Genomic DNA, 27,545 nt, shown 5'->3' with positions numbered 1-27,545 from the left:
CAAGTAATAGTTATATTCTCCTGCATAAGCCCAGAAATACTGTAATAACAATCATAAGTCTGCAGTATTAAAACAGAGCCTGGAATCTAAATTATACTGAAAAGAAACAAAAAAAAGAAAACATGACTTTCTGTAGAGAATGTCCATTAAAAAGTTGTGTGGCATCTTCAGTGAATTCAGGGATTTAATTTGTGTGTGCACTATAAATGTGTTTTACTTACTGAGTCCATAATCTCCCCTGTTTTGAGAGACGACTGAACCCTTTTTTCCTGACTCCAAACTGTCCCAGGTGCAGTGGTTTCTGGACGCTCTTTGTCTTTGGGACTGGGTGCCAGCTCTGTGCCCTGCTTTCACTGTCACCCTCACCAAATGGCAGCATGCAGGTGGGTTGCACCGCCACTGCAGCTACCTTGGCTGTCAGTATTTCATCACTGTCACATGTCTCCCCACCAGCCGGCTGATGGGCAGTTCAAGGAGTACTGACTTGTACTGACTTGGTCCTTGCAGCAGGAACAACTGCAGGGTCTGGAAGTAACTGACGTGATTTGAGCAAAGCATTTGTGGAACTGTCAGCCCATGAGAAAATCGTTTTATATAGTATTTATCTGGGATGTTGTAATTACAGATGCACTTCCATAAATGGCCATACTCCATCTAGTTCCTAACAGATATGACTGGAAGTTGATTTTGGTATTCGTAATCAGTTACACATGTTGGTGCGATGGGCCCTACAGAGTTTGGTGCTACAGGGAAGTCACGATATACAGAACCATTAGTCCCAACTCAGACAGAACATGAAGCATTTTGAAGTTAAACAGCTTACGCCTATCAACAGACTTCAGAATGTGATTTTCACTGGGCCTTGTCATGTTCACCTGCAGTCACTTTCTCCTTCTGAACATTACTTAGACCTATGGAGAGCCAGATCACTTTGTATTCAAGGCTATACGTTCAAGTTCTTCACATGTGTGCCCTACAACAGACAGCTATGCCAATCCAAACTTGAAGAACTTATTAACGAACTGCTATCAGATGCACGGTACTTACTAGGACACACGGAGGAGAAGGGAGCTCCACAGTTTCCATTTTAGTGAGGCAGTTCTGTACACCATTTTTCACCATCTGAATTTTTTCTTCATACTCAGCCTGTAGGAGGAAAACAAATGATCCTCCACATCAGCATGAACTAAAGCTCGTTCTTTATTGAAAATGACATTAACACAAGAACTTTTTTGCAAAATGCCAAAGACACCAGGTGTTTCAAATGGAGACCTAAGGTTGCCATTTGCTATAGAAACATAAATCTGTATTCAAAAAGTATTTGCTTTGTGCTTGAAAGGGTTTGGGAAACCCTTTCTAGTTCTTAAAACTCAGCCTAGACATTTTACATCTTTTCAGAGAGTTTTCTGTTGTTTTTAAAGAAGTTGCGTGGATTTCTAAAGTTAAAAAAAATACAAAAGAACCAAGAGACTGGACATGTTAATGTGGGATCCAATTCTAAAGGAAGAGTGTAAAGGACAGATTTTTGCCTTTATAAAATTGAAGATATTCATTGTATCTTAATTATACTTCAGTAATCTGGATTTAAAACTGTCTTCCTTCTGTATTTAAAATAAATGTAGCACAGTATTTGGAGGACAAGCCACTGGTGTTTTTAAAAAAGGAATGCAGAATTATTAATGTATTTATTTTGGTTTAATTTCCAAAGTTCAGTTTAAAGGCTGTTGAGAGAAATTAAGGCTTACCTCTACTTTTTCCAGTTGTTTCTTCACATTTGAGATAAATATTTCCCAAGAATCAATCTGTGACTTCAACTTAGGTGCTGCTGAAGGCAAGCTGCTGAAGTATTAAAGATTTTCAGTTATACTGCAACATTCCCATTATTTTTGTTTACGACCAATGGTTTTAGTACAGCAGTTCCTTCCCCTACCAACTCAATCGCAGTTAAAGACTTCCAGCAATTTTGAGCTAAAATCAGTTAAATCACTGGTACTTAGATCCTATCCAGTCTTACAAGTGGACTCCTCAAGCATTTTGCAGCAACATAAAGACAGGGAAAGGAAACATGGTGGAAGTTTTAAAAAAGGTAACACTAAGGGTTAAATTAGTTCCTTGGAAGGAAGAAAACAAGGTTGTTGCACACCCAGCAGTTTTGTTTGCACTCTTCTATGTACATCGCAGCCTTTTTCCCCAGTGATACTGTGCAGAAGCAACTAGAATGTTCCCAGTAGCCAGATCTTCCCTGGCTAAGAAAGAATAAGACAAGCAACTTTCCCCTGCTGGACTATCATATCTTGGTAATTTCAGACTAAGAAGAAATTTAGCTGCAGGAAAGCTGCATTTAACTATCCTGTTTCTACATAAGAGGCAAGCAGCCCGTTATGAGCAAAACTCACTTGTCTACTTAAATGACTGTGATTAAACATTCAGTAGTTGTGTTTAGTAACCAGTAGTACCGAAATCTCTGGTGTAAACTCTCCGTACCTGCTCAACGATTTCAGCATCTTGAGATTTGCTTCTGCATTGGCAGCTTTGCCATTTAGCTTGTATACTTCAGTTTCCTTCCAGTTTTTGAGTACTAATATCTGTAACACAACAAAACTGTTTAAGGGAAAAGAAAAGTGCAATAAAAGCACTGCTGTAGCACAAGGAATAAAACTTCAAAATATATTTTAACAAGCATCTGAAACAACAGTTTGATGATGCAGAGTACAACTACAACACACACACACAGAGTTCCCACAGTGAGGAATTTTGGGTGGAATTTACCAGCTCTGGCAGCCCTTTGGGAGGATAAAAAGGCTGCATTCACTTCAACTGACAGTAGAAAGTTTCCATAAATGTTTCATTTGCAACTAATCCTATAAGTGTATATGTATATATATATACATATACACACATATATATATGTATATATATAAATACACTCATAGTGATTAAGGCAGCTTTTTAAATACTGCGTGGTTGAAGAGTAATGTGGTCCAATAGTCTAATCTTTTTACAAAATCCTCCTGCAGATAAGACAGCCTTCAAGCCCTTCTAAAGAAGGGAGAATTGTTAATGACATCCCAAGTATTTTCAGTATAAAACATACCGGTTTAGAAAAAATCCTGGTATTTATCAGTAGTGTCCTCCTTTCAGTGAAACGCACAAGTCAGTTGTCGCATTCTGATTCCGCCTGATTAAGAAGTAGCTATATATTCGCTAACCATAACTTACTTTTAGCAAGGCACTTTTAATGTTCCTATGGTTAATTCTTACTAATGAAATCCATTAATCTCAAGGATAAGTACGAAACTGAGTTACTAATTTTATTTTGTTTGGGGCAAGACTACATGCCCCAAATTCTGTGCGGTTTTAATCCTGGACTATAATAATAACAACGTGCCTTGATGATCTGCAAAGTTTTAGAGAATAACACCATGAACAGCACTTGTCAGTATTTGAATAACACTTTGGATATACACTTATGAAAAGTTTTAGATGCTATTTAAAAAGCACATGTTAGACAAGACTTTACCAGTTATCTTCCCCACCTACTATCAGCACAAATGATCCAAGCTCTAGCAAAAGTGTTGTAAGGTTTTTATGTTGTCTGTACCTCTGCTTTAACAGCTCTTTTCACACACTCGTGGCAGTCATCTTGACTCTTTTTTATAAGCTCTTCCAATTTTACTTTATCATTAGCAAATTTATTACTGTGAAATAAAAAGAAGTTAAATATTTGAGTAACATTTACAACAGAGCAGTAGTTAAAATTTAGGGCATTTTAGAAGTTTTCTACAGCTATAACTTTTCTCTACTTTGGAACAATTTCCATGTACAGCCTGTGCCTTCAGGTACAGTATCGTGCTGGCGCAGCCACGCTGATGGTTCCACGGACACGACCTTGGGATTTCTTAAGCACATCTCACTGCACAACCTAAAAAGCTGACAGGCGTTTAGCTACTGCAGTCACGCAAGTATAATTGTCCTGAGCCTGATCACATATATGAAGAATCTATCTGTAAATGAAGCCTTGACTTCATACCACATGCAGATGAGTAACTTTTAGAAAAAGTTTAGATAGCCTTATATGCATTTAGGACTATAAGTGTTTGAAGATCTAAAGCTACGTGCAACAGTTCAGTATGTCTGTACCCCACCCAACTTCTACCCTGTGCTGTAGGACACAGCAGCATATAATCAAGGGAAATGTGTGAGAGTATTTTGAAAACCCAGACTTTTATGGCTCTGAATATCTAAGAGACAATAATATTTACTTATGATAGGTAAAAGTAAACTAACTGAGAATAAGAGATATAGGATAACGTGCTTCTTTCTTCTAAGCCTTCACCCAGAGCGAAGCAGACAACTCCAGTTAATGATGAGTAGAAAAATGTTGCTGAAAGGTACAAGAGTTTTACCTGGTTTCCAGATATGTATTTAAATATCCATTATACTTCTTCTCCTTCTCATCTATGGTCTTTGAATACCTACAGAAATCAAACATTCAAGCTTGTTCTGAAAAATGTTCACAAGCAAATATGTGACACATTCCTCTGCTACCATAGTGACAATTATGTAGCAGTGACAATCTACATGTTTTATATGCTGTTTAATACTAGAAGTGCATTTAAATGTATTCCTAATTAAGCAGTAATTAATATAAAAGCATGCCAATGATTTTTCAAGAGAGATTTGGCCCAAACTACTCAGACTGAAGATAAGAGAACAGCATTCAAGGACAGGTCTTCCCAGGTCTGTAAACTAAGAGAGAACACTAAAAATACAGTAGGAATTGTCAAATCTGATTAGAAAAATTATTGCTAAGTCAGTTTCGTCAGTTATCTAGAAGCTATTTTAAATATTTACACATAACTTGCCAAAGCATCAAAATACAAAAGCAGACATAAATATTTCAGCCTATTACTGTGATAAAACATGTAGCTGGTTACACAGTTTCTTAAAAATTTCTGAAGTCTTTAGAATGTTTAGGGAAAAGGTACAGATAATATTTCCTCAAATGACATGTGATTTATTTTTCAGTACATCAGTGATGTGATCTCATGGATGCTTGTTGACTACAGTGGAAGTTGACTGAGGTTGATTGTTGCTACTCCAGAGCCAGGAGAACAGCTGAGTTTGCTGCACACAGGGGCATGATTGGACTCACACATTGATACTTTCAATTTAAGTCCCATGGAAAGTGCTGCAGACTGATGGATGGGTAAAAAAACCCCACAAAATACACACAGCTACGTGGTTCTTGCAGTTTTACTTGAATCTGAGAAATGAATGATGGGACTAGAAAAGAAGGAAACGTACATCCCTGGGTGACCCTCAGCTGGGTTCTGTGGCAGGACAGACAAAAAGCATGTAAGAAAAACAGACGCAGACCAGAGTTTGGTTGGGTTGATTGTACAATAGAAGACGGAAGAATGAAAACGGAAATTAAAATTTAAACCTAATTCTAATGCAGTAGAAGAGCACGCTGAGGAAGCAATAAGCAATGGGAAGTCATGCAGGAGAACGGGAAAAAGCTGTGCTGATCTGAAGGACTCTGGGAAACGTGGGAAGATCTTAAATAGTGAAGGAATAGTATTTGTTAATTAGGTTGAATAAAGTTTTTTGTAGAACCTACTAACAGTAGCTCTAATCCAAGAATTGCAGAATGACACAATCAGGGCAACAAGTTTGCATTTTCACTCTCAATACATCTTGGAATAAATATATACTGAAACTCACCATGGTCTATCAAAAATAACTGTACTTAACACTGCTTAAAAAAATATATCAAACAAAGGGAAAGTAATGTAAATCTGTATATAAAATTAGTACCTATCATTGGTATCTGTATGCTTTTTAGCTGTGTTCCTTAGTGCTTTTAAGTTATCTTTATTTTCTTTTTTCTCCTGTTGCCATTTTTTCACTTTTATTTCTAAGTCCTGATGAAGCCAGTCCAGTTCATTCTTTGATACCTAAAAGCAGAAAATAAGAAAACACTATTTCTAAAAATATTATTGTATTCAAATGCAAGTTAGAGCAGATTGCTGACACTTATGATCAAAAGCTAAGCCAGTAAAAATTACAGTTTTACTAGTGCTTGATTTACTGTTCTAGTTCAGGTGTTTAGTGTGGGCAACATACTCATAAATGCTTTCCCGCCACGACCTGCACACCTGATTTACATAGTTGGCTTCAGAATACTTGCAACCCTGTTTTGCAGTCAGCTAAAAGAAGAAACCCAGTTGCATGGTGTCACATACAAACACATGCTGAAATCCAACTCAAAATCCAGCTCAAAATCAGAGCTGGCACTGTTGTTCCAGTACTAACAACTGGGAAGTTACAATTCATAACAGAGCAAGACAGAAGTGAATCTTATGGCTGCCATAACTGTTTAAAAAACGAAGTAGTATCAATGTATCACTGGGAAATATTTTTTAATATATTTATTTATTTATTTATTTATTTATTTTTAAGTGCCTACAACACTCCTGGACAAGTTCATCCAGCCAGCATACAGCCATGCTTTCAGTTCAAAACCTTTTGAGCTCCCATTTTTACCAAACATCCATACAGAAAAACATATGCGAGACTCCATCATCCCTCATGTTAAAGTCTGTCAGGCTACTCGCAGCTGATGGCAAAGCTGGAATATAGCAGCTCCCAAGCTGCAGTACATGAGTTTACTCTACCACATAACTGAAAAGAAAACAAAATACATCAAATTGAGATTGAATGACAGTCCCCACCTTACTAAAGATTAAAGACAGAGCATGGGGAGAGATGGATTTGGTCTCATTTGAATTATTTAAGTGAAAAAATTCCTTCTCATGTAGACAAACGGGTAGCCTGCAGCTTCTACAGCTTTAACTATAAAATAAATCAAGTCGAAGTGATAACAGGCTGATAGCATTTTTTGGGGACTACTGCTCTTGCTCCCAGACATTTTCAAGGAAAAAAATCCTGTTAGCAAATCAAACAAGTCAAGAAGGAGAAGAGTCAGCAGTACAGTGCTTTTTTTGTTCTCAGATTGAACAAAAAACACCTATCCACTAGATGGCAACCAACGTTCAGTGTGTTTGTGTGTGTGGGAAGGAAGATGACACACCAAGGCTGTGAGGTTTGCTGGGTCAGACCTCGGAGCAATGAGGACCACCAGTCGAGTTTCACAGATACTCTTGATCGATTACAACCAATCTCGTGAGCCACAGCAGTCTGTCCCACCACGTCACGGGTGAAAACTTTACCTCAGTCTCTTCAACACTCTTTTTTAGGAGCTCTTTTGCAGCACCAATTTCCTCTGAGCTTCGGCTTTGTAACTGTTCGTATTTTTCCTGTGCTTCCTTAAGTTGTTCTTTTAACACCTGATGTTCTTTCTCCATACGTAAAATATCTCCCTAAAAAGAAAAAAGTTACAAAAACCAATCTGCTATCTCTTATCACAAGGCAGCAAACACTCATGACATCCAAAAGGAACAGTCTGCTGTTAGTTGAGATTCAAAATCTTGAGTGTGGTTGGGGCGGGGTTTTGTTTGTTGGTTGGTTCAGGGTGTGGGTGGATGTTTAAGAGGAAGTTGTGTAAAAGTTTCAGTCCAGCTCGGGAAATGAACATTCATGTCTGACCACCAACAGAACACGACAAGTCTGAAGGCCACATTTTCTCAATTGTATCTCCTGGTACAGACATAAGATTATCCTTAACCTCAGCCTAAGCTGTCTGTAAGCCCAAATGGAGTATTTAAATCAAACCTCAAGATTTTTGGAGTGGAAATACTATATTTCCATAAAGCATACTCCAGCATCTGAACAGCTACAGAGCAAAGCTCCAACGCCTCCCCATTTTGGGCCTATGCGAAGTTTCCAAGAATAACATCACAGAATAGAGTCCAACATGAAGCGGGGGAGAAGAATCCAAAACAACTCCCCAAACCAACCACACGCACATCACCAAACAAACCAAAATAAAAAATATCTGTTTAAACATGTCATTTTCAGAGAATCTTTGTCTTTTCACTATTAAATTTTGGAGTATTCCTTAACCTTCTTCATGAGAAATATAAACAAATACGTAGGTAACTTACTTGTTGCATTTCAAATGGGTGAAAAGGCAAAGTATTAGTTTCCCTATCAACTACTTCATGATTTACCTAGAAGAGAAAGAATCATTAGTTGATTAAAACGCTTTCCAGATTATACACGCAACTGCTTGGTCAGCTCTGTTTTGGAGCTTTTGCACCTAAACCTGTATTTTACAAATCCAGCTTCATAATGAAGCAGGTTTGTCTACAATATATGAAGAAACTATGCAAGTGTTTCTGAAAAGGATTTCAATCTATACTGAAAAGCCTTTTCTTTGGTCATGATCTCTCCCTAGTTTAACTGACCATGAAGTATTTATACTGAGAACAGTTCTCTGAGTCTTTAAAACACACAGCTGTGCTCTCAATGTCTGAAAACTTAAGACTTGCAAAACCAGCGTCTGGCAGCTCACTGAGGAGCTGTGTCGTACGGTTCCTCCTAAACCCAGGATCTGCTACGTAAGTGCCTGTACTTAGAAGGGATTGGACTCAACGACCTTCAGACTCCCTGCTTGTTCTTCCTCCAGTACCACCCATCAAGGACCGGCTGAAAGAAGTGAAGTTTAACATCTAATCACACAACATATTCAAGATCCAGTTTATCGTGTTGCCATTCTAATAGGCTACTAAAAATCATAGCTAGGTAATGTTAAATGCCTTGCTTTACCCTGCTTTAGCAAACAGAAACGTATTTGTTGCTTAGAGATCTTTTGATCTCTGCTAACCAGAATTCACTAAATTGGAAACTGTTGCCCCTTCTGTTATCTCTTTGTTGCACGTGTTACAGAAATCTCATTTTAAAAGCCCAGTCAGCCAAGTAACAAAATTCATCTGCCAAGACTGATGGGAAACTAACTCTCAGCAACTGCTCAGGAAAGATTTAAAGCAAGGTTTTGTATACAAAACAAGTTTGAAAAAAAAAGTTAACATTTTCTTAATTTAGAAAGCAATAATAGAGACACCTATTTATCTTACAGCTATAAACAGCTATTCCTCCCTCAATGACAAGAAACAAATTGAGATGAGGAACTCTTCCCTCTAGCATGTTCGATAACTCTCATAAAATGCATGTGTGAAACTGCCATATCCATAATCCCTAGAAGCCACCATCCTAATCCAAAATGTTTCTGTAACAAATGTGGATGTGAACCGTGTCTTCACAAGTGGTATGTGCTGATCTAACTCCGGGGTACCATTACAGAGTGAAGGCTCCAGCCCCTCTCTGCTGATCAGCTGCGTGCCCTGCGCCTTGCAGGGTGTTCAGCAACGCTTCCTCTGCCTGCAGCACTAAACTTTCAGGTTGTTGTTTTACTTCAGGAGGGAAATGTGAGGGAGTTTCTCCCTGAACACACCCTACAGCTCAGTTACCACTTTAAGACCATAAGAGAAGCATCAGCCAGCAATTGTTGGAGTGTGCAAACTATCTAAATGCTAAAATATTCTGAAAGTTTAAAAAAAAAAAATTCAACTAATTAAAAAAGAAAAAAGATGGCACAGAAGGACTTTCCTCAGCATCTAAAGTGAAGTTTAAACTGATGTGCACCATTTCCCTCTGCTGATCCTGGGTCAAAAGACCTGTGAAAACTTCAAGCAGAACAGAATTCAGTGATCATCTCTTAAAAAATTACAAATGAAAAATAAGAGTTGTTGTCGAAAGTTTCAGCAACTTAAACTGAAAGTTCTAAGGAAGTTCCCAGTCTAACAAACACCTGAGTATCTACCTTCCAACTTGTGGCCTTTTCTTTGGGAGGTAAGTCCTAGAGAATGCTAAATACTACTTTTAAGCTTCCTTACATTTAGGTGGCTGGAAGTATGACTTTAATATTTGCTCTCGAATCTCGACACAACATTTGACCCTTTGGGAAGTCACAAAGAAACCATTCAAAAAGGGATTGCACTTTCCAGTACTCAACATTCTCTTTTGTCACTTAAAAGCTCTCAAATAACTGTCCCACCTGAACTTCTTACCTGAACAGCTACCATTCTTGTATGACTGTTTTTCATTAGAGGTATGTCTCTGCTTTCTTTTTCCACCTTAATAACCTGTATACAACATTCAGCTTCATTTGTACTATTTGCAACACCAAAATTGTCTTCACAAAATGCATTATCTGAGTTCTTCAGTTGGCACAGAGGGTCTTCATAAATTGGTGTTTCAGTTGGTATAAGGTTGCTGAGCTTGTATTTTCTGTCTGAAGCTGCAGATTCATCACTATCCTGATGAGCTTTACGATCAGCATAAACACAAGTAGGTTGCTTGGCAACATTTGACATGTCAGGCATTTGAGAATGCATTGGCAATATGCTTTCATATTGATAACCACAGGAAATCCGAGGCAAAAACATACCAGGATTTTCAGAATCAAAGCACGTTAGTAAAATGTCTGAAAACAATGACTCATTTTCTGTGGCATTAATACCCTGACTATGCAGAGAATGCACCAATTTACATGAAGTAGGAAGAGACCAGGGCAAATATTGCAGAGTCTCATAACTTGTTACTGTTAAGTCATTAGGTGCTGATATAGGGGGTTGCTGAGGATAAGACACTGGTTTGAATTCCTTAGCAGCTGGATTTAACTGTAGCTTTTTCTCGGAAGAATCCTCTTTCACGTTACAGGCTAGAATGTTTTCTTCTTTGTTATATCCAGTCTCATTTCTGTTTGTATTTTCTTTAAGAAGAATTGCATGCTTTTTTAATCCAACAAGATTATCCACCATAATGAAACGAAGGGATTTCAGAAGAAAAGATTTCAGACCGCCTTCATCTTCTACAATCTTTCGAGCTTCTTCAGGGAAATGTTCATATTCCCCAATTAGTAACTTATTATCAATTTCCATAGGGCCATGTTCTTCCAAGATTTGAGAAAAATATCTTTAAACAAAAAAAAGAGTTGTCATTATTAATCAAAGGTTTTTCATGTAATTCTAAAATTGTACTTCACATGTTATATTTTCACAATAATACTTAAAAGCAAACAGCTTCTTCAACTACTGAAGAACAATCATTTGTAAGACGGTGTTCTAGCTAAGCATAAAAATTTTCTGTAATACTCTTGCTTGTCCACACCTTACTAAAAACATGCAACTGTTTCAAAGCATTAGTTCATAGCTTTATGTACATAGCTACATACACTAGATCACCAGGACTCAAATTCTGGCCTTAATACATTATAAAGATTATGAAGTAATATTAAACCTTTTAAACTGCTAAGCGCAGAAAAGTATACATACTCATATAAGCTCTCACAGGTTTGAGCTGGGTTATTATCCAAAAGTCTTTGATAACTATTTGATATGTCACAGAGAGCTTCAAATTCCTCTAGTTGACTCTGAAGATATTCTGGGATTACAAATGGTTCATAAGGATTTGTAAAATCTCTGTAGCATTAAAAAAAGGAGGAAAGAAATAAATATTGCATATCAACAACAATTCTTGTCACTGAAAATAATTGCATTTTTCACATATACTAAAAATAGTATACTGTATGGTAACTACATAGTGCTAAAAGTATACCTCAATAGCAAACTTTTTTTTTGACAAGCAGAATAAACACTATCCCCAAAATACTTAATAGTTAAACTTATTAACTAACCTGCCATTAGCTAATAATAATCATAATCATAATAAGGCCAATCTCTTGCCTAGTAGCTTTCACATCTATAAGCAAGAGCAAAATTTACAAACTCTTGTAAGAGTTTGCCTCCTGATTAACACAAATTCTGAGCAATACACTACAGACTGACTCAACATCACAACCTTCTTGATATGGCACAGATGACAAAGTTCAGCTGTGACTGATGGAGTATGTACAAATTTAAGTAATTTCTTGCTACATTAAAATTGATCACAGAGCAAGTAAGATCTTACTTGAAAGAATAGCTTTTGGCCTAGAAGATGTACTGGGCTGCAGCCTGGCACCTGTTTGGTTACTTGCTACATTGGCAAGAGCTTCAAAATTCTAATACCTCTTACACCTGTCCTGGAAGCAGAGAAGTAATGGCTCTACACAAGCTTATAGCAGAAACACTTAGATGTTAAGCCAGACTTGGTGCTTCTAAGACTCCTGCCCGCTCCAGTATCTGCAAAGCACTTTGGGGTTTGGCCAATAAAAGCAAAGATGCATGATGGTACTTACAAAGTATTTTCTTCTGTAAATATCTCATCTTCTTCCCGTGCTGCTGTACTTACTCCACTAGATATTACTAAAACAGACTAATCAAAAACAGATTATTATTTTTTAAATCTCACAAAAGTGTATGCAAAACGATCCACTGTAAAGACTATGAGTAACTTATTTACACTGAACCTTTATACAACTTTATCTTGTTCAGATGCCATATTATGAACTACAACACTTTTAAGTACTGTTATCAGTACTAAGTCACATCAAGAAACTTCCTAATTTAAAATTATTAATTCTTTCTTCTGAACTTATTCTGGAAAAAGAAACTGGGATGTTCAGCCCAGCCTCCTCCTTTTTTTACCAATCAAAATTCTAGATACGCCTGATTTTTCACAGAGTTTGAATTAAAAAACAAACACTACAGCTTCATTTTGTTCACATTTTGTATCAATTCCTTCCATGGACTTTCTAGGAATCTCTCCCATTTGAGAGCCTTCAAGCTTTACTAACTCCATTACAAATAAGTCTGAGCTATCTCTAGTTCCACATGGTTTTAATATAACACCTGTTATGTTCACCATTACTAATGTTTTAGTTGTCTTTTAATTTTTATTGTCTAATAATTTTAGAAACACACAGATTTGTATAAATGTATCCAAGCTAGAAAAACCTGGCTCATAAGAACAGGAAAAATCCTAAATTTACTCTTGAAATTCTAGTAAAATTACAAAAAGTTGGGGGCACAGAAGAAATAAAGAAGATTTTATCTAGAGCTTTCAATAAAGCAAAATCCTAGAAAAGCAGGACAAAAGACAGTATAAGTTTCAGGTAGTATATTATTCCTAGCAAAATCTATAAAATACTGGACAACTAATAACATGGCAATAAATGGTATGCTTGCATCTTCTATCACTGATACACTCATAAAATTATCAGAAAAGGCAGTTAAAGACACCATTTCAGATCTATTTCATGAGGTGTAAGGACACATTTTTCTTTCTCAAAATGACTGATAAAGTGTCCTTCTCCAAATTTGCTATTTGTCAGTGCAAAAGGAAATGGAGCATAATGTATTAATTACTTAATGCAGTTAGTGTGCTGTATTCACAGGTGTTTTTTTTCATTTTTCCATATGGGAAATTAAGATCAAAACAGTTATTCAGGATGAAGACAGTGAATAGATTGAACATATTGTTATCCAGTCAGAACCAAACTCTTTTTTCCAAATTTAGAAATACATTTTATACTGACAAATCCATATTTTAACCAAACAAAACTGTATTAATTGCATCTTAACAGTATTATTTTACTTCAGGAAAAACTACTTCAAGAATGAGTCCCCATAAGGTATTTAGGAAAACAGCCTCTATACATCTGAATGCCAGCAGTTCTAAAAAACCTGTTTGTAGTAAGGAGCTAAAAAAATTACCAACCCTCGAGTCTTTTGAGTTTTTCTTCCTGTTTTTGTTTTTAACTTTGATACCATTAGTCTGAAACAGAAAAAAAAAAATAAAGTCACTGTTTCTTTTTTTTTTTTAATTAGAATAAAATTATTATGCATTTCCAAAACCAGTGGATAATTTTTTAAAAGTTTCATATTAAGATTTGCATTCTGGTTTGGCCAGCAAGATTTACAAGGTTAAGCACACAATCTTTCCCCTCTCTACTCCATCCCCCACTGGAAAACACAAAAAGAAGCAGAGCTTTGCAAGACTTTATCGATTTTGTTCCTTTTCATCATTTACCTCTTTAAACGCATAGAACGCTGATTTTTAAAAACAGAATATTCTATCATTTTAGTATTTCAGATACTTACTCCTTAGTAATAGCTGAAATCGCATATTTAAGCAGCTGTGAAACCCCACACACCAGTTTCATTTAGAGAATAAGAAGCAAACAGAACTGTCAGAAAGCTGAAGGGACCAAAACACTTAATGTATGCAATGGCGAAGGAACTAACATGCATCTTCGCTTTTTAATAGGACTGTGATTATAGATTGACATAACACTACTAACAGTAACTTAATAGTGTATTTTAGGATAGAACTAACACTTAAACAGAAGTAGTTTTATTGTAATGGCTTTCATTTCATTCTTGATTTCCAAATCATGAAAAGAAAAAGGAAAGGATTTCACATCTTATTAAGATGTATATTAATTAGTTAACAGTAAAGATTTATTTTGTATCAAAAGTAAATCTCGGCTTTGTACAGATAAATTTAACTGCAAGCTAGAATAATTTTAAATGAGAGTGCCTCAAACACATAATTAACTGAAATACATAATATACTTCTACCAATTAGAATGGATTTTAATTAAGACACTAATCAAAAAGTGATTCAGAATGACGTACAGTTTAAGACTTACGGGTTGAATCTTAGAAGCATCTATTTATTTTAACGAATAAATGCAAAATATGTCTAACCCATTTTACTTTCCTTGCTAGTGAAACAAATGTCATATTCCTAGCCTTACAATGTAGGTAAAGCTGGGTTACGTTACCTTCCCATTCATTGCTTTGGATGGTAAAACACACAGAACAAAAGACTAAATTGCTAATCAGGTCTGAAGGATGATGATGTAAAATAAATGAAGAGACGCAGCTCCCCACTCACTTTTGCACATTTTTAAAACACCACACTCACATTTGTTTCTGAGCTTATACCAAAGAGCCATTCAGTTCACTTACCGACATATTTTCAGTTCCCTGCTTCTTTAATATAATAGTAGGGTCATCTATTGAAAAGATAATACAATTGCATCCATAAACAGAAACAGTAATATTTTATGTAACTTATAATTGTGAGCTAAGAAATTATAGTAATAATTACTATAATCCTTTATCAAACACCACCAAAGCATCTCAGAGACTGTGGCTGCAGAATCTTTGTGCTTAAACTCAAAGTTAAATGTTTATTTTGTTTGGACAATATATAACCTCATAGACATTGCAGGCCAGGCTGGACGGGGCTCTGAGCAACCTGATCTAGTTGAAGATGTCCCATTAATCCTCTCTTCACGGCAGGGGGGTTGGACTAGATGACCTCTGAAGGTCCCTTCCAACCCAAACCATTCTATGATTCTACGCATAAAGGTAAACTCACCTGCTCGTTGCAGCACGTGAAACAAAAACGCAGAATGTAACCTAAAAAAGGGTGGCCTGACTTTTGAGGCCATCTTGCCTTTTAAGCACTGGTCACAGAAGATCCCATGTAATGAGGCGGTTTGTAGTTTGCTGAGGTTTCAGCCTTTTACAGAACTCATCTAATGTGCCAAACAGACAAAATGCAATACTCCTAAGAATGATGAGTTTTGCATACTTACCCATTTTATCAAAGAATTCATCTAAAGCTTGATGAAGAAATGGAAAATTTTCTCTGTTGTCTTCTAACAACCATATAAAACAACGGGTTTTCTCTAGGGGTGGTTTTAAGAAATAATCACGAATTTCTTCGTCTTCACAACTAGTTGTCACATAGTCAAATTTACTACCATACTTCTCATTCCAAAGTCTGGTTAAAATAGAAAGGTCAAGCTCTTTTAAAAATTGTCCATATTGAAGAATAAAGTTCTTTGTAGCTGTCAGACCTAAACGAGATGAAAAAAAAGCAACATTTCATTCCAGCTTCAGAGTTTTAGTGCTTACAGTGTGATATTCCTCTCCAAAGGGGAACAGTTTGTTCTAGAAATTAAATATACAGTAGCTGAAATAGATCACATAAAACCTTTTGTATCTTGAAAACGGAAACAAAAGTGATAAATGGGGTTGATAATAATTCGAAGTTGACTAAAAGTAAAATTTATATTTGTATAATAAATCTACATAAATTCCCTAAAGGAACCCAAATCTTGGCTAAGGTTTCAGTACCTTACTATTTATACAAATATTATAATTTAAGTTTATTCTGGAATTTAAAGAGATTAAAATAAATCTGTTCAACTATCTCTTTCCTACACCCACAAAGCCTTGCCCACATTAGAATGCTTTACTTGCAGAGATGAGAGAGGTTGTTCCTGTATTACCAATGGTCATACTTTCTTCTCTAGAAATCCTGGCTAAGGATCGAGTAAACGAAAAAGAGGAAAGTTTTACTTTACCATTTAAAGTTAAGAAAGCGAGACTGGAAAAATACAGAGGTTATCTTTTCATCTATAAACTGAACAATTACCACAGGCTAAGGTCTTCTGCTATTACATAAAACATGTAGCCTACCCAAGTTGTTAAGATGTTTCAGCCACTTGTGTAATTTGGGATCCACTTCTTCCAGCTCACTCAGCACATGGATAAAACCTCGTGTTTTTACTCTGTTTTTTTCTTGAATTAAGTAACTGATGAGCTGCTCCATCACTTCATGTGACATGCTGCAAGTTTTGGAATATGACACGTAATCCTCCTCACTGATTACAAACCATGAAAATAATTCTTTTAATAGTTTGGAGGCATCGTGAACAGCTATTTTTATTCGCTCAGCATTTCGACTGATATGCTGCAGGACTCGATCACCAGCATACAAATCCTGAATATAACCTATAAGAAGATTAAAAAAACCCAAACAAAACAAGATTTCACGTCTGTTTACCACAATTAAAGACATCAACTTCAAAGTACAGTGGTATTTTAATTATTTGCTTTATCATGACACTGAATATTACAAAATATATAACTTTCCATATAAACTAGGCTTAGCGTTATGAATTTGACACAACTTTTTTTTTTTTTTAATTTGGTTTACACAAAGAAACAATCCATGGCACTTTAACTAGATTTCAGAAAGAAAAAAAAAAATACCTGTCAGTAGTAGTAGCTTCAAACAATTATCTGTACAGATTGACCTGTGCGGGCTGCACATAAGCCCTGATGTGGAGACAGAACTCTCCCGAGCACCAGTTCCCAGAACAAAGGCTTCTGAATGCTCGAGCACACATCTAGCAGCAAATCTTTGCCCTGACCCTGCCACTGGTTCTTGGTAGAACAAGAGTGAAAAAGATTACTGGCTCATATCAGCCTTCAGCTGTCATTCTTCAACATCACATATGTACAGAATGCCACTTTCAGAGCTTAACTGACAGTAACTACAGTCAAAAGATGTAGATCTGAAAAGAATTTTTCAAAAATAAATCAGAACTTATTACGCCTAGAATAATTAAGCATTGTAACACAGTTGCCAGCATACTAACAGACTCAATGAACTGTACAGGTATAAGCCATGCTTGTGTTTATCCTGCAGGATTCTCCCCTAAAAACCTCCATATCTTACAAATGTGCAAACAAGTGCTCCTGTCACTTGCACCCCTCTCCAATTTACAAGTGGATTTATTCTTATTTAAAGGTAGTTATGGCTGCTAAGAACAAAACCAAATCTCTTTGTGATCTAATTGTCTCCTGAAATTGGCCTCTCAACCTCTCTGACAGCTTGGGAGATTAAATTAGATTTTTTTTTTTTTTTAACATTTCATAATGAAATTTCCCCAAGTGAAAAAACGGGGTAACAGCTTGTCTTCAAAGATATGCAAGGTTTCAATTTTATTACAGAATTAACTCAGGACAAATAAAATGGTTGGCTGACACCAATGCACAGATTTTTTGCAGAACTGTGTTAAGTTGCTTGGCACTGACATATTCCTGCATCAGTGTCCCAGCTTCTACCCACAATACTTCAGTGTGTTTTTGTCACACCACAGGCATTTTTTGTTCTTAGGAGTTTTAGGGGCATTTAGGACAGTCAGGTCACATACATGTAACTGAGTGACCCGCACCAGATGCAAGGACCAGAACTGAAGATAAGCCACAGGAAAATAAGGCAAAGTCAATTGAACGTGATTTTAGAAAACCACTGGGAAGCAAATGTAGTGGTCTATGGTGTTAATGAATGGGACTGCTCTCAAACAAAATGGTTAAGAAAAGGAACTAAAAAGATGAGCACCCGAGAGCTTTTTAAAGAAGAAGTGCCAGGATATGCCACCGAACAGGCAACAGGGCTCTTCGAGAACTCCGAGTGCAGCATGTATGGGATTAAAAAATGCCCTCAAAGCATTTAATATGCAATCCTACAAGGAAATTAATGTGAGTACTATTTTAAAGTTAATAATACAGAGAATTTATTTTTTTTTAAATCCCCCATTTTTCTTTACCCTGTAGCTTGGCCTAATACAAAACACAGTGGAAGTTCACACCTCTGAAATACAGAACGCTGCAGACCAGCGTAACTGGAACACAAAAGCTGAAGCATTAACTGACTACATACTTGCAGGGTGATGTATTTTATTTTCCCCCAATCCTCTGAAACATACTTTTCAACTCACTGCAGTTTCTGCAGTAAGGATATTGTTATTTTTTTACCTGGGATGCAGTACTTTCCCCCAACCCCCCATAGCAGTGTCCTAACTTGTTGGGCATAACATTTTTTCTGAAACCACGTTTAAATAGATTAACTAGAAATTTCAGCCTGTGCCCTCTTCAGGCTGTTTCTTCATGAACCAATGAAGCAAGAATAAAGGTTTTCTACAAGGAACTTAACCATACACTAACATCTTACATTTAGAAATTAAAACCAGAACTGAAATAAAAGTAACTTCATGTAAAAATACAAGTCTTTAATGGGGGCATTATATTCAGTATTAGTAGTCTGCTATAATTTGACTTAGGACATTCAGAATGCTAATTATGCTACCTTGTGATAATTTAGAACAGCAATCTGCACTTCCACATACCACTGTGATCACTGTATTGAGACGGTTCATTTCCCATCTGTTTTTCTTCTATTTTCTTTTTAGCAGAATTCCGTGCCTCTTCTCGTGCACCTTTTCTTCGTAGTTTTTTTTCTTCTTTCATTTTTAACTTCCTAAGACTGAAAAAGCAATTAAGCAGTAAGCCTAACATTAGCTGAGAGAAATTGCCAAAGGAGTTAGACACATCTCAGTTATTTTTCGCTTCTTACAATAGCTATAAGCTCCATTCTACTATAAAATATGATGCTGAAAAGTACAAACACAATAAAGCTACTTTTCCTTTAGAAGTTAAGAGACCACAAAACATCATAGAAGTTTCATTAAGATCAAGCATATAAGTGTAAGAATATCCTCAGGATGCAATCATTTTTATTCCCAGTAATGATGTCTGAATTTGGATTAATTTAAATACTATCAAGTTTTTTTTCTTAATGTATAACTTTTAAAAATGAATTTTGTTCATCCTCTCAGCATGATTCCTAATTATTTATAGCCTTACTTGACCAAAAAGTATAAACTCCGTTATGTCAAATTTACACGCATCAACAGCAGAAGTAACTTCATTATGTATAGTTTTTATTTACGCTTTTTAAACATTCACAAAAAGTTAGTTAGATAGTAAAAGCTGTGGTGTTTAACTTATGTCACACAGCGATACCACTCCCATCCAGCTAAAAATCTTGCCAAGTTTCTTCCCTCCAGCAAGGGGAAGGAATAGAACAATGCTTGCAGTCTCAGACTGAAAATAGAGCTGGTACTCCAATCTAGATACGCATGCAGTGGAAGGTGAGTGTAATTAACACACTCAATCCATTAAGAATAGTAACAGACACCCATTCTTTCAGTGTTCCAATTGTTTAGTATCCTAGCAAAAATGAAAGATGTGTATGGAGAGCAAAAGTAAAGAAACGGTCCTCAAGTTCTGCATGCAGTCTCCGAATCTCACTTTCCCTAAACAACACGTTACTTCCCTGCCCACAGATCTCACAATGAAATCAGGTTTCAGGAATAAAGACTTAAAGATGACTGCAGCAATTTATATTCAAAAATTATTGGTCCAAATTGCTGGGAAGTCAATGGTGCAATGGACAATTTACCCCTCAGTACAAAGGTGTGGGGAATCAGATTTGTCCCAACTCATATCCTGTATATCTGAAAACAGTTTCCTGTGGCCAAACTGCAGATGTTGTTTTAAAGAACTGTATGAGCACTAGAGAGCTACCAATAATTTATTCAGCAATACCAGTTAATGCCCTCCTGTGCTCATTATAAATCTGTAGCTCTTTATGTTCTTTAACAAGTAAATTTAAATATTATACTTTTATAATTGGATCATTACATATTTTATCAGACTTCTTTGTTTATCTGAGGCAAAGGGCAAAAATAGCTTTCCAAAGAATTTGTGGTATTTCAGAAATTTTTAAAAAGGTATGAAAAGCAATCCTGGAGAAAACCGTTTTGTTCTCAACTTGATTCAACTTAGTTTTAAACAGTAGAGAGCTTACCTTGAACATTTCTGTTTAATACTGGCTCTTGGTGGTTCCTTGGCTTTTGTGATTTTTTGTTCAAACTACCAAAATAAGTGACATCATATGAATTACACTGGGGTTACAATGGAACATTGCTGTGCTCAAAATCCAGGAATATTTGATGCTTTGGAAAGCATTAAAAGTAATACTATAAAAGAGATAGTGTAGCCTACATAAGCCTCATGAAGGTCTACCTAAAATTATCTTCTACTGCTACAGCTTGGTATATAGCAATGCTTCTCTATCGGTAGAAAAGACGGGTTGAAAGGTAGCACAAAGTGAGGAAGAACTGGAGGCTCTTTTGCTTTACCAGTGAGCAGAAAGCAAACTTTAATCCTTTTTTAATATTTCTCACAGATCAATCAATACTGCTCGGGGAAGAAGTATCCATCTTCCTGTGCCTCTGTAGAGGCCAAGAGCACCCTTCCAATACAATTATTTCATTTAGTCAGATTAGCTCTGAGTTGAACTAACAGTTCCTCTCATGCTGCACAAGCTAAATATAAAACAAAGCTCCAGTTCCCATCCATGACATCTCTAACCTGCTCCACCAGAACGAGTAAGAAGAGAGCAGGTAATTAATATTCCTAAATAATGCACAGATTCTGTACTTAAGATAGCATATTACTTATGCATTTGCAGTTACATTCTCATTTTCACTTTACCTCCTTTACGAGAGTAAACATTTTAAAGATTATTTTCATATTTTGTATGAACATTTACTTACTTCACATTTTACCAGACCAGAAGAACTGAAAATAACTATTTTTGAAATAAGGCCTGTACAATCAGGAGTAAAACACAATTCTTGAAGAAAATCCTGTAAGAGAAGATCATACAAACAACAAAGACATTTACATTCATGTAAAATCTATGTTCTTATACAGATTACAGATTCTTAAATTGAAGGTGACCAAGATAATTCAGGCTAGCACTCATACTGGGGGAGGAAAGCAAGTGACAGCTGACTTGGCAAGGACTGCAAATCAAAATGATCTTCCACCTGTGGCATACACCTGTTATTCCCAAAGCTATAGCAAAGCCCCTTCTCTTCCAACTTCACGTTCAAGGGTTAACTTTAAGAATACTCTTTTATAAGTTCACATTCTGCCTGGATTTCACTTCATTTTATACTGTCTGCCAACATTGTATTTTGTGAAGTTCCTTTAGACACGTTTAACATCAAAATGTTGGTTCAACAATAAGGCTGTAGAAGGAATAAAACTTCCATATGGGAAGACATAAATAATGTAAGACAAACAGGCTAACCACACTAAGCCTTCACACAGACAGACCTTTCTTCTGTAGATAACAGCAAGCTTTGCCCAAACTCACATGCGTAGACAATTTAGCACAAGACTCCTCTTCCCTGTCTCTCCTCCCGCTATTGTTATGCTGGTGGAACATCAGACTCTAGCATTACACTTATCAGAAACTAAAGGAATGATAGAATCTTGACTAAACCAAGAAAAAATAAAATGCTGATTGTCTGACACAGCTCTTACCTTGTCATTTTTATCACTGTAGTTTGTTGTTTTCAACTTTTTCCAACAGCTGATATGAAACTCCACTCTACATTGCTGACAGCAAGTAATACGTATAAAACCCTAACGTTGAGAAATAATATTAATTTAACATCTTTACCAAAAAAACCAACAAACAACTAGAAAACACTGCACAACTTAACAGTAGATAGGATAAAATGGTGTGTTCCAGACAGCCCTTTAATCTGAAAGTGGGCAGAAAACATGTAAACATGAAATTTTATTTCCCAAACCCTTTAAACCAAAAATTTACCTTAAAGTCTGGGTCTGTAAAATATATTTGGATTTTGGAGTGGCCATGGCATTGCTGATATCGACAAATTGCATCTGGTTCTGGAGGGAACTTGCATTCCTCAATACAATTCCTTAAATTCAACTGAGAAACATAAAATGATATGATAAATTGCACAGAAACTACAAAAAGATTCAGTATCTACTTACAAACTTCTAGGGAACTGCAGTGAAACACACATCTCTTCCTGAACAGCAGAGGACCAATACCAAAAGAACAAGTCTTTTCTAGTGAAAGCTATGGAAGATTGTCTTTTTATGGCAAAATATTCAAAAGCTCATTTGAACTGCTATCAGCTAAGTACTTCTAGCTTCTCTGCATGCAGGTTTATTTTGGACCAATGTTTTACCTGCTGATCAATTCTAAATACATAGGAATATAGGAAGTTTTCTAGTGTCAAAATGACGAGCCAGATTACTCAGACATGACAAAAATGGAGTGCCTGCTCATTTCCATAATCTCCCAGCATTTCAGGGGTGCCTCACCTGGGATCTGCATTACAGGATCAAGTACATTCCCAGGGACAGCTCAGACCCGGTCCTGCACTGGAGCTAGTGAGATCTCTCAGAAGAGCATCCGAGGTAAAAACATTTCAGTGGCTTTCTGGAAAGTCAGTTCAAGTCCCACAGTCTTGGCATTGAGCCGAGATTAATAAAAACGACCAGTTACAGCTTTTCAGATATTTGCAGTATGCTCTCCAGGAGTCCCGGACCACTGATGTATTACTGTGGTCAGTGTGGTGGTACAGACTACAGGGGCCACCCGGAGATCTCAAGAATAAGCCAACATCCTGTTACAAGTGTTCTTGCTTTGATCACAAGCACAGGGAGTAGCAACAAACAGGGATTCCTCACCTCCTGATCATTAGCCAAGCCACCATTATGTGCCTGCTGAGTGGATAAATGGGCTTGTCTTGATCGAAGGGTGCACTGAGTTGGGACAACTAATCACTCCTCACCTGGTGATCACAGGGCAGGCCAACATTGTTCACGTCTTGACCAGAGAGTGAGTTGGGACAATTAGGTGTCCCCTGATTGCACCTGAAACTTCTACAAACTGGATTGTTGCCCAGGGATGCCAGGTGAAGTTGTGGCCAGAATGGAAAAACACTGACCAAAGTCAATCACCTTGTAACTCTGTAAATAGCGATCCTAAAGTGAGGCCCTTGGAGCTCTCCTGGATCGCAGCAGGCTCCGAGTCTGTAACTCCCCCTGACTGGGACATCTCTTCAGGGCCAATTTCGTGAAGATTCAATGATCATCTACTGACAATTTCAGAAGGAACCAAAGACCTAATTTTACGCAGTTTGATGATCATCTGCCAATGAATGTTGATCCATAAAAGCGGGTAATTCATAAAACTCCTGAAAGGGAAACTTTAATCACAGGTTGACCTTGTGTGTGTGTGTGATTTAATTTTAAAACTGTTTTGCCTGTTTGTCTGTGTATGCTTTAATTTAGCCCTTCATGTGTGTTTTCAGTTATGAAAACCCAGCTGTAAGTTTAGTGTGAACCTTGCCATTTATGAATCTTTAACTAAGTCGCTGTTTTGATTGATTCTAACAAATTTCATTAATCATCAGTCAGTTTAACAGAGTGATTTGAGTGCAATTAGTAATTATAGAGCCTAATCTTGTAATCTACCATGAAGTATTAACAAATCCTAAATTGCTGGTCAATCAAAGCTGTGTGAAATAATTCAATTTGCAACACCAGGCTATAGTGGTGTCAGCTGGGGATCTATAAGAAATCTTTAGGTCAGCTTTGGTTTAAGAAACAACAGCACAGCTGCTTCTACCAGAAACAGAACAGCTCAGCATAGTATAGCCAAGTTCACACACTGAATAACCTACCATATTCTACTGTGTCAAACTGCTTCCATGCAGAGCAGCTCATACATCTTACCTCTCACAGCATGGTTTAACCAAAAACCCTTCACAAATAACAGCGGCTCAATTATTGTTTAAAAACAATAGCAATAGTAATAATAATAATTTTAAGAAAGCTGTTCAGTGTGAGAAAGCAATCTGTAGTGTCAGAATCAAAAGTTAGAGTTTTCAAGTCAAACAAGGAATTTTACCATACAACTCCCACCGCGCATCTACCAATAACTACAAGGTCAAACTCTCCTATTCGTTTTTAATATAGCATCACTGCTGAAATTTTCAACTTCACAGTTTTGCTAATTCAAGTTTTTAAACAGTTCTCTCTAGCATTACGTTGTGTATAGTATTCACATCTACTTAAAGTTTGGTAACGTGCAACTAAGAATTTAAACCATTATGAAACAACAGATTGGAACCGTATTATTACATAGAAATACCCATGCAATAGAGCCTGACACAGAGCCTCCACTTTTGTGCTATAAACAGGATGCTTCCCAGGTGTTCAAATTTATCATTGCAAGTTGAATCCTCCTCTACAAAATCCATGCCTTGGGCCTGACAACACTAGACAACAAGCAGCAGTGCTTGCACTGGCTGCTTCGGGCTGACAACTCCCTTTTGCCCCTAATCCTTCTTTGGCCTTGACAATGAGGAGGCAGGGAGGAGGATGACAATTTTTTTTTTTAAAGGCCATTTGACAGAACAAAGTTTTTATCCCTTTTTTTTCTTTTTTTTTAACATACCTGTAATTTCTCTGTTCGTGTTTCTTCAATAACCTGAGATGTTGTGGGCCAAGTCAATACTCCAGGTACAATCCTGTGATTAACCATTGTTTGTGATTTCATGAACTGGTCAAGCGCATCTGAAAATCTGAAGTTTGAAATGGATACATGCTGAGATCATAGAATTATTTTGGTTGGAAGAGACCCTCAGGATCATCAAGTCCAACCATAACCTAACTCTGGTATTAAACCATGTCCCTGAGGACCTCATCTACATGTCTTTTAAACACTCCCAGGAATGGTGACTCCACCACTTCCTTGGGCAGCTTGTTCCAATGCTTGACAACCATACGCAAATAACTTCTACATGGCCTGAAATACTTTCATGATTCATTTTATGAATCAAGGAAAACAAAATTGTAGAGAATGTAGAATGAAAGAGCAGCTGGTTCACTAGGTTATCTGTTCAAGGACTCTTCAGTATACGGCCAGTAAGCCGACCTGGCTGAGGGGCCAGAGTCCAGGCACAGACATAAGGGAGACTGAGAGCTTCCACTTATATTCGAGGGACCCAGGAACGTGTGTGTGCCTGTCAATCTAGAGAGTGACAGCACATGTATGTTCACTAGCGACCTTCAGCCCTGACCAGCCAGGGAGTAGGTACAGTGCACTGCTACCTGTACTTGTATTTTATGAGTTCAGGTAGTGCTATACATGGGAGCTGCTCTGCCTGGGGTGGCCATGCTGCAGCAGTGGGTAGGAAGAATCTCCTCTCAGCGTCCAACAGTCTCTGATCAGGTGCTTTTAGATATTAAACATCAGGCCCTTGTCATGTGTAATATCAAACTTATTTATTTGGCATTGTATTGGGTTTATGTGGCAAAGTTGGGTGGGGGGCAGTGCTGTACTGGCAGCCTCTCTGAAGCTGGGGCTGCCCTGTGCCTCACACAACCTGTTCCAGTTGCTCCAGCAAATGCACCACAGGGGACAGCTGAGCCTCTCAGGCAAGGTGATGGCAGCTCAGAGAAAATATGGGCAAGAAAGGACAAGAAGCAAGGAAAAAAAAGGTGAGAGACAGCCCTTCAAGCACCAAGGTAAGAAGAAAGGAGTAGGCACTCCAGACACAGAGCAAAGATTTCCCTGCAGGCCCTGGGGAGGACCCCACTGGAGCAGGTATCCACACTCCAGCCATGCAGGAGCCCTTCAGAGCACGTGGATGTGCCCCGAAGGAGTTGCGGCTGGTGGAGAGGCCCCACAATGCAGCAGGAGAAGTGTGTGGAGGAAGGAGCAGCAGAAGGAAGCTGTTAGGGACTAACCACAACCCCATTCCCCATCCTCCCGGACCATTTTGGGGAGAAGGAGGTAGAGGAGACAGGAATAAGGGAGCAAAGTCGAGCCTGGGATAAACCGGGGGTAGGAGGAAAGTAATTTTATTTTCTTGCTTTGCTTCCCATTATCCAACTCTATTTTAACAGACAATAAATCATTTTCCCTCAAGATGAGTCTGTTTTGCCTATGACTGTAATTAGCAAGTGACCTTGACTTTATCTCAATCCCTGGGCTTTTTCATCTGATTTTCTCCCCCTCTCCCATTGAGGAGGGGGAGTGGGAGCACAGCTGGGTGAGGGTCTGGCAGCCAGACAGGGTCAACCCACCACAGGCCTTATGGGGGATTTTGATTAGGTAGAGCAACACAGTGATATACTGAAATCGTAACACAAGCACAATATAGCAATTGCAATACCCAGTCGAATAGATGCAAATGTGATTCCCATTACCAGTCACTATATGCTTACCATCAGGACACTGGGAAGAAATCCCAGCAGGAATACATGGGTTGAGGCCAGCTCAAGTCCTTTGCTCTCAGGTCCAGCTTCTGCACTGAACATTCATCTGAGCCACATATACACTCCCCCTCTCCCATGCTGGTCTGCCCAGCTCAGGAAGACATTATTCTTTATCTGTCTCAGGGAATCCGTTGACTCACTGGTGCAGCTGCGTTATCTAAAACCAAGGTTACCCTCCAGCCTCCCCGGTGTTGAGATAAGTTAAATTTCTTTACAATACATTTTCCCCTGAGATTATTGTTTTTTTGCCTTTCTCCTGTCAGCTCTCCTCCACTACAGGCAGGTGTTGGTCAGTCTTATCCCTGTGCCCTGGAGTGCGCTCAATTCAGTGGTTTCCATTACATCTTTAGCAGTAACAGTAGTAATAGTAATAAATCAGTCACTGTATGAATTTAGTGACTAACAAAAAATTATTTAAAAAGAGACGAAAAACAAACACCACCACAATTTTGCGAATGATTTTTTTTTTCATATCAATTCTTTAAGCTTTATATTATACCAACCTGTTTTGTCTGAGGTATACTTTTCCAATTCCATAATATGCTAAACAACCAAATCTTTCTTCCTGGTACTGTTCAATTATTTTCTTAAACTGGTCTTCAGCCTTAGTCAATGCCTTCAAAATAAAGTTCAGACAAACATATGTGACACTTTGCCAGAAGCTTTTCATTTTTCCTCTCCTTTTTTTGCTCCAGTAGAGTGGGTCAGTATGCCCTATTCTTTGATCAGTCTTATGAACAGTAAAGGGAATTAAGCAACCTTATGATCACACAAAGTCCTCCCTTTTTTAAAAAAAAAAAACTT

At 37.4% G+C, this 27,545-nt stretch overlaps 1 protein-coding gene across 5 annotated transcripts in view; it reads right to left on the bottom strand.

The window, feature by feature from the left end:
* The window catches only part of TTC3 (tetratricopeptide repeat domain 3), a 67,111-nt gene that overhangs the window by 4,596 nt on the left and 34,970 nt on the right, over positions 1 to 27,545 (bottom strand). For 4 of the 5 annotated variants that reach the window (XM_065862135.2, XM_071810945.1, XM_071810938.1 and 1 more), the window contains 22 exons: positions 27,245 to 27,357; positions 24,916 to 25,042; positions 22,249 to 22,371; positions 21,957 to 22,058; positions 21,179 to 21,271; positions 20,428 to 20,492; positions 18,905 to 19,041; positions 16,407 to 16,721; positions 15,518 to 15,781; positions 14,883 to 14,929; positions 13,627 to 13,683; positions 12,206 to 12,282; positions 11,301 to 11,447; positions 10,035 to 10,941; positions 8,070 to 8,135; positions 7,236 to 7,385; positions 5,821 to 5,960; positions 4,407 to 4,475; positions 3,602 to 3,698; positions 2,485 to 2,585; positions 1,746 to 1,839; positions 1,048 to 1,146 (listed from right to left, as the gene is read on the bottom strand). In XM_065862135.2, coding sequence (XP_065718207.1) covers positions 1,048 to 1,146; positions 1,746 to 1,839; positions 2,485 to 2,585; positions 3,602 to 3,698; positions 4,407 to 4,475; positions 5,821 to 5,960; positions 7,236 to 7,385; positions 8,070 to 8,135; positions 10,035 to 10,941; positions 11,301 to 11,447; positions 12,206 to 12,282; positions 13,627 to 13,683; positions 14,883 to 14,929; positions 15,518 to 15,781; positions 16,407 to 16,721; positions 18,905 to 19,041; positions 20,428 to 20,492; positions 21,179 to 21,271; positions 21,957 to 22,058; positions 22,249 to 22,371; positions 24,916 to 25,042; positions 27,245 to 27,357 — 3,390 coding nt within the window. The remainder of the gene's footprint in view (positions 1 to 1,047; positions 1,147 to 1,745; positions 1,840 to 2,484; positions 2,586 to 3,601; positions 3,699 to 4,406; positions 4,476 to 5,820; positions 5,961 to 7,235; positions 7,386 to 8,069; positions 8,136 to 10,034; positions 10,942 to 11,300; positions 11,448 to 12,205; positions 12,283 to 13,626; positions 13,684 to 14,882; positions 14,930 to 15,517; positions 15,782 to 16,406; positions 16,722 to 18,904; positions 19,042 to 20,427; positions 20,493 to 21,178; positions 21,272 to 21,956; positions 22,059 to 22,248; positions 22,372 to 24,915; positions 25,043 to 27,244; positions 27,358 to 27,545) is intronic. The other variant, XM_071810947.1, reaches the window with a different exon arrangement.

This window comes from Patagioenas fasciata, chromosome 1 (assembly GCF_037038585.1).
Source record: "Patagioenas fasciata isolate bPatFas1 chromosome 1, bPatFas1.hap1, whole genome shotgun sequence".
Classification (NCBI taxonomy): Eukaryota; Metazoa; Chordata; class Aves; order Columbiformes; family Columbidae; genus Patagioenas; species Patagioenas fasciata.
This window is presented reverse-complemented; position numbering and strand designations above follow the sequence as displayed.